Below are 12522 nucleotides of genomic sequence, written 5' to 3'. Positions count from 1 at the left end.
TTATATATAAATATATTTACATATGTACATGCCTGTATTTAGACCTCTATAAATGTCCTTTGCCCCCTAGTTCTTTCCTCTATTTCTACAGGAAGGATTATTAACAACATGCAATATGCAAAAGACATAACCTTACTTGTTGAAAGTGAAGATTAAGGATTGGAGCATTCAGTATGGATTACAGGATTGGAGCATTCAATACAGATTACAACTCAAGGTAAAAAGACCAAAATTCTCACAACTGTACCAAGAGGTAATATCACGCTGCGTGGAGAAAAGATGGAAGTTTTCAAGGATTTTGTCTCGCTTGGATCCACAATCAGTGCTCATGGAAGCAGCAGTCAAGAGATTGCATTGGGTAAATCTGCTGCATAAGACCTCTTTAGAGTGTTAAAAAGTAGGGAGGTTACTTTAAGGTGTAGCCTGGCCCAAGGAATGATTTTTTCAATTGCCTCATATCCATGTCAAACTTAGATACTGAATAAGGAAGACTGAAGAAGAATCAATGAATTTGAAGTGTAGTACTTCTTAAGAATATTTAAAGTACCATGGACTATCAAAAGGATAAACAAATCTGTCCTGGACGAAGTACAGCCAGAATGCTCCTCAGAAGCAGGTGAAGAGACTTTGTCTCATGTACTTCTTTCCTGGACGAGTTGTCTGGCAAACCGGAGTGCAGTGAGAAAGATGAAGGCCCCGGTCAGGATGGACTGACACTGTGGCTATGGTAATGAACTCAAGCATAGGAATAACTGTGAGGATGGTGCAGGCCCAGGCAGTGTTGTGTCATTCTCTTGTGCATAGGGTTGCTGTGACTAGGAACCACCTTGATGGCACCTAGCAACAACAACAAAGGGGGCCCTGATGGCATAGTGGGCTATGTATTGGGCTTCTAACCTTAAGGTCAGCATATTGAAACCACCAGCCACTCTACAAGCGAAAGATGAGGTAAAGAGCTATAGTCTCAGAAGCCCACAGGGGAAGTTCTACTCTGTCCCATAAAATTGCTATGGAATCAACTTGATAGCAGTTTGAAGGGAGAGGCACTAATGTACTGAAGTACAGAAACCAAACCTACGGCCCCTTAAAGGTTTTACTATGCTAACATTTCAAGCGAAGCTCAGAGCATGGGAATATCCTCTTGGTTAAATTTTGATAGACAGCAGACAGGATAAAGTTAAGGCCACTTTTTGGAGAACCTTATAGACCAGATGGATACCCGAATGGCTAGTCCCTAAGTGACCTCACCTTGAGAGTTTTTAACCTTGTGGATGAACTAATTGTTAATGACTGGTTTGGACTGGTAAAAAGTTTATGAAAGGGGAAAGGCCAGAGAGGGGACTCGTGAAATAAATTTCTTTATGTGGTCTTTTACCTTGGTTCTTTGGAAAAATCATTACAGACTTTTTTAACCCCTAGGCTCTGAAGGAATTATTTTTACCCTAGTTTTCTACCATGGAGGGTTTTTGTCCAGGTTGATTGTTATTTCCTAGGTAAACTTTAAACAACTTGTTTCGATACTTTTTGTGTGGTCCTGGCTGCAGCCTGGCCCTGTGATTTGTACTGATTGATCAATAGACTATACCAATGAGTTGAGTTGCACCCTACCACGCAAATGATGGGATTTGGGACTACCAAGAGAGAATTAGTCAGTTCAGAAGCCCAGTGGAAATGCCATGCCTTAAAATTGACAGTTAAAAAAACAACAACAAAAACAACTGACCGAGTTTGTTTTTATAAAGTCAGTCCCACAGAGGTTTTTTAGAGAAATAATACTAGAAGGAACCAGATGAAAAAGAAAAATAAGCCGAGAGAGGAGGGGCAAGGAATCTTTTTAAAAAGCAATAATATGCGCCAAGGTCTTTAACACTGAAGGTCGAGAGAGGCCCACAAGGGGCACACCATCAGAGTCAATGAAACCAAGGTCCAGAAAGGATCTCAAGGCAAAGTGGTGGTTCAGACAACAGGGTCAAAAGGAGCCTGTCCTGAGGGGCAAAAATGAGGAGATCTTCAGGGGGCAAGAGAGGGAATGCATGGCAGAAAGAAGGACCTCATTTAGAGAGGCATTGGCAAAACTGTCCTCCACTAAAGAAAGGAGAGCTTGCCTACACACTTCTTGGTCCTGATCCTGACTCATAGCCTGTTGATCAAGATCCCAAGTTGGACCTTTACTTATTAAATAAACCATTTAACTCTATGTATGGTCTACAGTTCTGTGTGGCCATTGCATCGGACTACTGAACCCAAAAGAGAAGTTGAGAATTCCATGGGAAGGATAGCTGGTATCAAAATTGGTAAAATGGTTGGAGAGTGGAAATACAGTGGACCACCCATTCACAGAAATCAACTTTGGGCTGATTTTGGTCATTATTCCTCTTGAAGTTAAGACAAGTTCTGATGACACTAATATCACCATTTTATGCTTCACAGATTCAAAACCTCCTTCGAGTGGCACCGCACCATTTAGCTACTACATTTCCTTTCTTCCTGGATTCTATAACTCCTATTTCAGGAGGGCACCCAGTCTTCTGCCTGATAGAAAATCCTGATCAGTCCATGGACTGGTTTTCTGGGTAAAAACATGGTCTAGTTCTGACCACGCTGATGTGAGGGGCTTTGTTAAGAGTAGGGCGTGGGGGTGGGGTGATGGTGGGGGTGTGTGTCTTACTTTGCAGACAACATCAGAAGGACAATCTGTGTCCACGTGCATATGGATAGGAACAACAAGTGCCAGCTTGCGGACCGAGGCCTGAGTTGGAATGCAAAAGTATGGCAGAAACACAGGACCTGGATGACTTTGTTGGGACCCAAGTTAACAAAACTGAAGCCCCCATTCATGGATGTCTTTAGCTTTAAACTCATCTAGGCTAGGTTTAGTGTTCACAGTTGCAGCTAAAAGCACCTTCCTGGTACACAGGACAGGAGCACACAGTAGATTTTGCGTTGGCTTCACCGCCCCACAACACACACACACACACACACACACACACACACACACACACACACACACCCTCCCTGCCCCCCGCCTGTTGCCCATGGCTCCCCACGTGCCTGGACAGCTGTGGCTGGCCTATGACACCTGCACACTTCTGCCGCCACTGTCCAGCTGGTCAGTTGTGCTTGTTCCCAGCCTGTTTATGCCAGCTTAACTTGTGATTTTGTCCTTTACCTAAATATGTTATAAACAGAAAAAAACACTATTATGTAACAACTACCTCGAATGCTTTGGACATAAAGATTTTTAAATGGACTGCTATCTTAAAAATATTATTAAATAGGTAAGATGAAACAATGGGAAAGAAGAATGATGATAAAAAGTGGAAAATTCTAACCTTAGAGTGTCTCCCAAAACTCAGAGCACACAGATGGTCAATTACGGGTGTTATGTTTGTAAAAAGAAAAAGGACTACAATTAAAGCCTCCCTCAAAGGAAAGACCCACCCAGCAAGCACAAGGCTATGAGATCACAGAGATGAGCCTCCCCAAGGACGGTTACCAGGGATCTCATGCATTGCTGGGAAATGAGGCTTGGCTGATGCAGAAGTCATGGGTGCCATAACAGATATATAAGGAAGAGATAGAACCAATCCTGAACCAGGGGTAACTGGATTACTCTTGATGGATGTCTACCAAAATGGCTAATCACAGACAACAAGAGCCAACAAGGTTACAATTAGGAGTAGTATATTTCTTCTAAACAGCTTTACACTGCCAATTATATAAATTAGCCATATTTGTATTTTCAGTGTAATAAATGCTTATGGCATTTATCCTTTCTAATGTTTGACTATATTTCCTAGCCTTTATGAGACTCAGGAGCCATTGAAGAAAAAAATATAGTAGTTTGTTTCTGGAAAGATTTGCAGCTTTGGAAATCCTATGTATTCAATCTACTCTGTCCTGTACGTTATCTATGAGTTTGGTGTATTCAGACTCAGAAACCATTGTGAGTCCCATAATCCCGCCAATGGAAGCCGATAGCACCAAGCATACAGCAAGCATCCACAGAAGAAGACCTAGTTTGAGTTGAATAAAAGGCAAAACTATACCATTTCCTTTTTGTAAATATAGCTTTCAGTGGAGATGTGGTTACACTCACTTTTGAAGGGGGCTGGGCAAGTAACAGGCAGGTTGGCACTGCTTATAATGGCCTCTTGGTGGAAAGAACCTTCCTTCGTACCACCACTGCCAGTCCAGTCAAGACCATGGGAAGTTCCAGGGCAGAGTTAAGGCCTATTTGGTGGTGCAAACACAAGAGCATGTAGCCCACCAAAATGAATCTATATTCCTCAAATCACACCCGTGCTCACCTTCACCTGGTACTTAAGAAGCATCAACATAAGAAATAGGGCACTGCTTCCCAACTCCCAGGCCCGTGTGTCTTCTGGTTTAAGACATACCCAGACCAGTCTTTCTCTGTTTAAAATTCTCATCACAGGAGTAGATTTTGTCTTTTCCTAAGACAGATAGTCCTGGAACACAGAGGACAGAAGTGCTTTCATAAGGTTCTGTTTTGTTTTATCTAGCTCAGGTCAGCCTCTTCTTTTCCTTTGGGAAGGAAGGCTTGTAGTATAAACGAGCGTTATTACAGTTTGTTTTGTTGTTGTTTCAAGTGTCCTGTCTATATACTCCACATGTATCAACGAGTCTGAGGGACTCTGTGTAAGCAGCATTTCAATCGTGTCGAACCTCAGGCCCCTCAGGATAAAATGTCCTTCCTAAAAGGTGAAAGTAGGCTGTTTCACAATGGAAAGTGTCTGAATCCAGAGGAGACAAATCAGTGGAGTCCAGTATCCCCTGAATTGCACATACAGGTTTCCACCATACACCGTCAGGACATAGTATAATACTTCATTCATTTTTACCCTCTCTGCTCCAAGGGCAAAGGGAACCATTCCAGAGTCAAAAACTCACGGTTGAGCCCTTTTGGATGACATTCCTAACACTACCTCCTTTTCCCTCAGAACAGTCAACATACTTAGCCTGCTTAACAAACTCCTCCTGCCACCAAGTGCCAGCTCCATCCTTGTTCACGAGTGGATCCCTCCTTCCACTCAAGGCAGAGGATCTAGAAAGACCTCGACTGTTGTAAGACCGAGACAAGTTTGCATACGGCCACTATGGTCATAGCCTGGCCTGGGTCAAAATGTCCCAGCAGACGACACCTGAGAAGAGTGTCTGTCAAGGAAGAAAACTGCACATCAGGAACAACTACTCTCACAGTACAAGACACTATCCAGGGGGCAAGTCCTATAGAGGAATTTGGGAAATTATGAGCCCTCTAAACATCCTACATCCTCACCAGGGTGCGTTAGTCATGGCTGAATGAAGAGTACGTCTCCTGAGCATCTGTGGATGTTGATGTGTGTAGTTGGGCAGGGGACAGGAGAGAAGGCTGCAGGGAGTTGTCTCACCCCAGTAACTTGCCCGGGAGAAGAAGCCCTTGGTAGGGCGGCTCTGTTGTCCACACAGCACTAGATGAGCCTACCCTATGGCCACAGAATTGAAGCCAAGCAACGGCATCAAGAGGATACTTCAGCAGGGCTCTTAGAGCCACAGAATTCCAATCTTCTTTCCTAAACACCAGTGTTTAAATATAAATGGTTTAAATATAAATTTGGAAGATCTACTGGGTCTGGAAGTCAGCCGCCATAGTGGCCCCCAGTGGCCGTCCCCTCACCACATAGTGCTGTGCGTTCAATTGAATACTGTGGAAATGACAGCCACAACATAGGGTAGGGGCATCTAAAACAACGTGGTTCCTGTCAGGCTCTCACCTGGCTCACTTGCCATACTGTGAGGATACATAAAACCCAAGGACTCCATCAACAGTGGCATGGTCTTGACAATTACATGAGCAAGTTGTAACTAAGGTATTCCCATAGTTAAGTAGTGTGAAGTGTCACTTAAGTCACTAAGTTGGAGGCCCTTCCATTGTACTTCAGACAATGAAGTGGCCTCATACTGGCATCGCCTCATCCTACTCAGGCTGCAAGTGGTGGGTTAAATGGGAATTCTCTTCAGTTACGCCAACGTCTACTCTCAGGACATCTTATGCTATAGGACAATTCTTGAAGGATATTTTGCTGCCAGGGCTGTTTAATAATATATTACCTGGTAATCTTTGTTTCAAAGACATTTTTATTTCAGCACCTAAGTATTGTTTCTCTCAGATTCATCCTGAGGTACAGCATTTACACAGGGGAGATGGTGCTTCATCTATTCAAAATGACCATCCACGAATAAGCCTGTTGAGAGCTTGATCTATGATCAGTAACCAAGCTGGCAAAGCAGAAAAGTAGTGCGGACCAAAGCCATCTCCAGGGCAGACACCAGAGCCACCTCTTTTGCAGGAGCCACTGCAGCTTCCTAAGCTGCCTCCCTTCCCTGTGTGTCCTAACAATGACTCTCACCCATAGGCGGCGCTGCTCTTAGATACTAATGCCCTGAAGGAGCTTCTCCTATCAGACTGTGAATAAGAGATGTGGGAGGTGGAAGGGGAGGCTGCTGATTTCCCACCTAGTGTGAAGCCCACATTTTCTCCTCAAGCTTTTCTGAAGGTGTTCAAAAGAGGCAGGATCCAGAGCTCAGTGCTAACTGACTACACCACCCTACCAAGGCTATCACTGCAAAGCTGCACCTGCAAAATGTCCCTAAAGGGTCATGGAATCAGCCATGGCCTCTTACTGGCCCTCACAAAGCCCCTCTGAACATAAGGCTCTCCCTTAAAAAATGGAAATAAGGTTTGTTTTACCTATCTCATCATACAGAAAGAAAAGCACGTGGAAATTCTATAATTACTGCAAGTGACTATTATTAAGCACCAAGTTCCAAAATATAGTTCATATGTTGGCACTATTGACATGAAATTTGTCCCCGAATGTAGACAATATAAACAAAATTCACTTACCCCAGAGTGAACACAGTTCTCCCCAAATAACTCCTTCATGACATTTTTGCTAAAATCCACTATGTTCTGCAGGTGCTGAAATATTTCTTCTGAGGCCTGTAAAAAAACACAGAACACCTGAGTCATCAAGACCCTCTGACAAAGTCCCCGTAAGTGAACTAACACTTGAGAAAACAACAATGATCCTACAAAACCAACAAACAAACAAACTCATTGCCATTAAGTTGATCCTGATTCATGGCAACCCTATAGGACAAGGTAGAACTGTCCCTGTGGGTTTCTGAGGTTGTAACTTTATGGGAATAAAAAGTCTCATCTTTCTCCTGCAGAGTGGCTGGTGGTTTTGAATTGCTGACCTTGTAGGTCACAGCCCAACACACAATCACTATACCACCAGGGCTCCTCTGGAGACATACAAGGGTGTTTCAAAGAGTTCATGGAAAAATTCCCTGATCCTGAGACTATGCTGGGTATTATGTTCCTAATTAGACACTTTTGACCTAGTTTCTATTTAGTCTAGTCCTTCCTAATGCTGTGACCATTTAAAACAGTTCCTCATGTTGTGGTGACCCCCAACCATATAATGATTTTCATTGCTACTTCATAACTGTAATTTTGCTGTTATAAATTGGGTGACCCCTGTGAAAGAGTCAACTCCCACAGGGGTCGCGACCCCCAAGTTGAGAACCGCTGATCTAGCCCTTGATGACCCAGGCCCTGTGGTATAGACTGCTGGGACTTTGGACTCTGTTCTATGGAGGCACACAAAATCCTGCACAGGTCACACCAGAAAGCCATGAAGTGAACTGGGCTTTACCTCACTCACCTGTAGCACCTGGATTTAAAGCTGAACATTCCTGGTGTGAGAAGCAGCAGATGACATCTATCCCAAGGTTATGGAATTGGCGGTTGCTGGAATTTGGTATGGGTCTCTTGCCTTGAGGATGCCCAATGAATGGTGGCCCAGGATTACCATGTTTTCTATTCTAATGACATCCTTGCTTTATTAAGACATGTATCAGTCTGAAAGGCCTGGGTCTGCCTTTGTGAATGAATGTTATTATGGAAAGTTGTGGCCTATCACCAATGCCCATTGTTTGTGTAAATACTGTCTAGACACTTATGAGTTTAACCTGTACAAGTCAATAATTCATGTATTGGAATTTATAGCTGGCCTGTATTTGTATAACTTAATTTATTCAAAAATATCTTAAATGCTATATCACCAGCTAAATTAATGATGCTATCAATAAAATTACCTTATGCCCCAGGGGGATGATTGATAATATTCTCTATCATAAAATGCTATCTCTAAAGTGAACCAGAGACATATAAACAATAGATAATGTGAATGCATTTTGCACTCAAAATTCTAGTCCCAATTTAAGAACAACCAGTTCTTATGGTATGGCTCCACTTGATGTTCACCTTCATACAGAGATTACTGGAGATACGGGTGTTAAAGCAAAGTACGGAGAAGAAACTAGATGGTGTCTGGCTATCAGAAAGAATAACCCCTGGGGTCTTACAGGCTTGCCTTCAAATAAGCAGCCATCTAAGTGAGGTATCAACTAAGTATACATGGAAAAAGCACACCAGCCTGTGTGATCCAAGGATTGTAAATAATAAAGTCCAAATCCGAGGGCGGGAATGGTCTCAGAGCCTAAATTATGAATACTCAGTTTGCAAAAGGCTATGGATGACAGTGGAAACCCAAAATCTATTTGTAGGGTTCACACATGGATTAAGTTCCAGTGAATTCCCTCTGACCATAGACAAGGGATATGAATAGCCTTGATATCACAAAGAATATATTAGAAAGTGGATTATTGCAGATGAAGTTAGGTTAAAATTTACTATCTTATCATTTGGTCTCCCTTGTGACTCATTTTAAATTTGTTCCAATTTCTCATATTTTTGCTTTCTTTTCGACTGAAGTTTTTCTCTTTTATTTTGTTATTGTTGTTGGGTATTTTTATTTTTTGGTATGTTTTTTCTGTATATGAAACCCAAGAGATGCAAAACTATAGAGTAACTGGATTAATGGTTTCTTGGGAGTATAGCAGGGGAGGCTGAGGGGAGATGGAGAGCCAATAACAGTAAGTACAAGAAAGTGTTTTAAAAATGACTGTAGTGATTATACAACTCTTTCTAATATTATTGAACTACTGAATTGTATGACGTGAATTACATGCCAATAAAACTGTTTAAAAAATTCCATGATCTTTTCATCCATTTTTCCCATGAAATTTTTGATGCCTCTCAGAGTCCTTTAATTCTAGGGAGGGAAGACTTGCCTCACAGAAAACACCTATGCCTGAGCCCGAGCTCACACACTATCAAATCAAAGCCCTTACCTGCCCCAACCCAACTACTCCACAGGTCCAGGTATTGCTTTGAAGCAGATCCCCAAATAACTCGCAAAACACCTCCATTTGAGAACCACTCCGCTCCTGCCTGGCCAGGTATACAATGGAAAAACTGGAATGAGCCCTGTCCTCCCTCAGAAGTAACCTGTCCTTCTCCACAGGAAAATCATTCGCACCTAACAGCAGCCCTGGACTATGACTTTTCCCCTAAAAAGTTACTAAATACATTGATATTAAATTTAGAATAAATTATTTTCTTTCCAGCCAGAGGTTCTTAAATGGTCAATAAGCTGTTTAGTGTGAGACAGAAAATCATCTTAGTGTTACTTAACTTGCCCCAAGGGTGAGCAGTACAAAGGGCCACTGTGTGTAGTTCTCCCAAGGAAAAAATGGTTCTTCAACAAGGGGCTGAGGAGAAGCTATATGGGTATACTGGCTTACTTCGTCCCTCTGGGCCCTGGGCCTGAAAGTCTGATGGCCCTCACGCAGTCAATCCCAAAGCTGAGCTGACCATGTGGTAATATACACTACTGGATAGCTCCCTACCCTCATTCCTGACATGCCTCTGCACATGTCCCCAGAAGCCCTACCTGTGACTATGGCAGATGCAATGCTATCATATCAGAATTAAGCCAAGTAAAATGCTCTAGAACATGCCTTGTGGTGCCAGACAGCCATGGGAGTGAAGGTTCTGATAAAAACAAATGGCACCTTCTTCTCAATAAAAGAATTACCATACACAATTTCCCCAAGATAATATAGTTGGTATCACAATGTATTGTTTAAATAACAAATAAAAGCAAATTGCTATCTTAAAAGCCTATAATAAATCTAAATAGAAAAAGTAATGGAGGCAACAACCGAATATTGAATCTTTAATTGAGCAGAGGTTGATTTTGGTTGGATTTGGAATTGCTGTCACCAACTGGGGAAAAGGAATACAAGCCAAAAAGAGATATGTGGTAGGAGGAGGCCACAAAACACTTCTTTCTAGTTTCCAACTTGATGTATTTCAATAGAAATAGAACTGAGAAATGAAACTTCATATAATCTTCCATGGCAACCACCACCTCTTCCTCTAGTCTTCTAGACCAGTGGTTCTCAACCTGTGGGGGTCGAACATCCCTTTCACAGGATCACCCGATTCATAACAGTAGCAAAATTACAGTTATGAAGTAGCAACGGAAAACATTTTATGGTGGGGGAGGGGGGCACCACCACATGAGGAACTGTATTAAAGGGTCATGGCATTAGAAAGGTTGAGACCCACTGCTCTAGATAAAGGTGTTCATTCCATTTCTCTAGACTGATTATTCTGCCAGTTCCTTCACTTCAACTCATACTAGACACAACAACCTACTCTCTCCCAGAGTCCCCTTTTTCTCTATGGCATAAATCCCTGGGTTTGCCCATCACTTCTGTTGCACCTTAACGTTTCTTTTCTCTAGCCTCTGATGCTTCACATATCTTTGCTTACTTGTTGTACAAGTCAAATTAATCATGTTTCCTAATGCACTTATTGTAAGCTGAATTTCCATTCTACCAAGTAACCAGCCTCTTAAGCAAGACTCACTCTGCCACCTTATTACAGTGTTATAATTCACTGTTCAAAGATGGGACCATTTCCCACTTTTGCTCTTGTAGTTGCTTTTTTAAAAAAATATTTTAGAGTCTGCCTTATCTGGGCTCAAATCCTAGTGCAGTCATTAACTGGAAGGACAAACGAGGGCAAGTTTCCTGGACTCCTTCTTTTTGTCCAACTGTGCAATAAAAAGGTTGACTTTCCTTACAGAATTGTGACAGGAGGCTTTAAAGAGTTCATAGGAAAATTCTATTTCTTTCAATTCAAGTTTTCCACAAGTTTTTTGATCTAAAGGGCTCAGCTTAGAGCCTTAGGCAAAGAAATAGTTCAACACATGGCATCTACCATTGTTACAACTGAGACACAGGTACAAACAAAATAGTCACATGCTGGGTGAAATGGTTAGTCTTCATCCATGCTACATTTCAGGACAGAAGGGAGGCAGGTCACTGCAACAGTGTGGCAGAGAATGCTGGCTGAAGTCATTTGGCTAAACAGCTGCAGCAGCAGCTTTTTGAGGATGGTTAATGGTTGTATCACTGATAGCCACCTCACTGTCCAAGGGAGCAGAGTTCTGAAGTGGGTATTTTAAATAAGAAACTGTGGGCACATCATTCTTTGGCAAACATAAGTTTTTATAACTATCATTAATGCTTATATATAAGTACAAACATTTTTTTCTTAAAAATGTTGTTTATAATTGGGTAGCAACGCCCCACACCCCAATCTTACCTTATTTCTATTTGGATGAAACTTCAGAAAACGCAGTACCACACAACGCTATTGGAAAATAAAACAAAATTCTAATTAGTACTCTGCTTAGAGTCTAGTGGCTCAAAGAACTAAGGCCCAGGCCTCCCATGCATTAGCCCATGTGAGTTCCCACAGAAAGGAAATTGTGAAGCCACAGGCTAGCACTAATTCCAGAGGCTATCTGCCCATGACCTCTGAGAAGGCATATGCTGGCAAGAGCCACAAAGGCGGACATAGTCTCTGACCCACTGGTCCACTGCCAGGAGCTAACAAAGGATGAGCCACTATACATAGAAGTACTACTTATAATTCCAGAAGAAATAGAGATCCCTGATAAGACATTTAACCAAACATTTTCTACAAAAATAGACTCATATTAGACTTCCAAAGAGAACTAATATCCTGAACTTGAAGCCCATCAAATCAAATCAAGGTTTCTAGAACTCTGAAGAGTCATGGGGCTTGTGAATTACATCTACCGTATATACTCAAATATAAGCCGACCCGAATATCCACTGAGGCACCTAATTTTACCACAAAAGCGGCACAAAAATGTGCTGAAAAACTCGGCTTAGAGGGGCTGGCCTCAATCCCAACTACGCGGACACCTGCCCCTCCCCCCAGAAGAATTATTTCAGAGGACAGCACTGAAGCTGCAGCTCAGGGAGAGGGACATGTCTGATCAGAGCACATGGGAGCAAATAAAGAGGGCGGAAGAGAGATTGGAGCACATCATAGCCCACCAACCTTGAGGACAATATTCCCCCTCAGAGCAGCCATTCCACAGAGAAGGCCATATGGCCGGCCCCACTATGAGACACGACATCCCCCACTGACCCATAGCCCTACAGGGGACAACACTGGAGACACAGTGTGGGAATTAGGCCCAATCTGATCCCACCACTCCG

At 42.5% G+C, this 12522-nt stretch overlaps 1 protein-coding gene across 1 annotated transcript in view; it reads right to left on the bottom strand.

The window, feature by feature from the left end:
* The window catches only part of IPPK (inositol-pentakisphosphate 2-kinase), an 88752-nt gene that overhangs the window by 46497 nt on the left and 29733 nt on the right, over positions 1–12522 (bottom strand). The window contains exons 2-3 of the mRNA XM_004717735.2: positions 11594–11641; positions 6911–7006 (exon numbers count right to left, since the gene is read on the bottom strand). Coding sequence (XP_004717792.1) covers positions 6911–7006; positions 11594–11641 — 144 coding nt within the window. The remainder of the gene's footprint in view (positions 1–6910; positions 7007–11593; positions 11642–12522) is intronic.

The sequence above is a fragment of the Echinops telfairi genome, unplaced genomic scaffold (genome assembly GCF_000313985.2).
Source record: "Echinops telfairi isolate 266 unplaced genomic scaffold, ASM31398v2 ScPeMD7_7430;HRSCAF=8468, whole genome shotgun sequence".
Lineage (NCBI taxonomy): Eukaryota > Metazoa > Chordata > Mammalia > Afrosoricida > Tenrecidae > Echinops > Echinops telfairi.
Note: the sequence above shows the minus strand (reverse complement) of the source record. Positions and strands in the feature narration are given on the sequence as shown.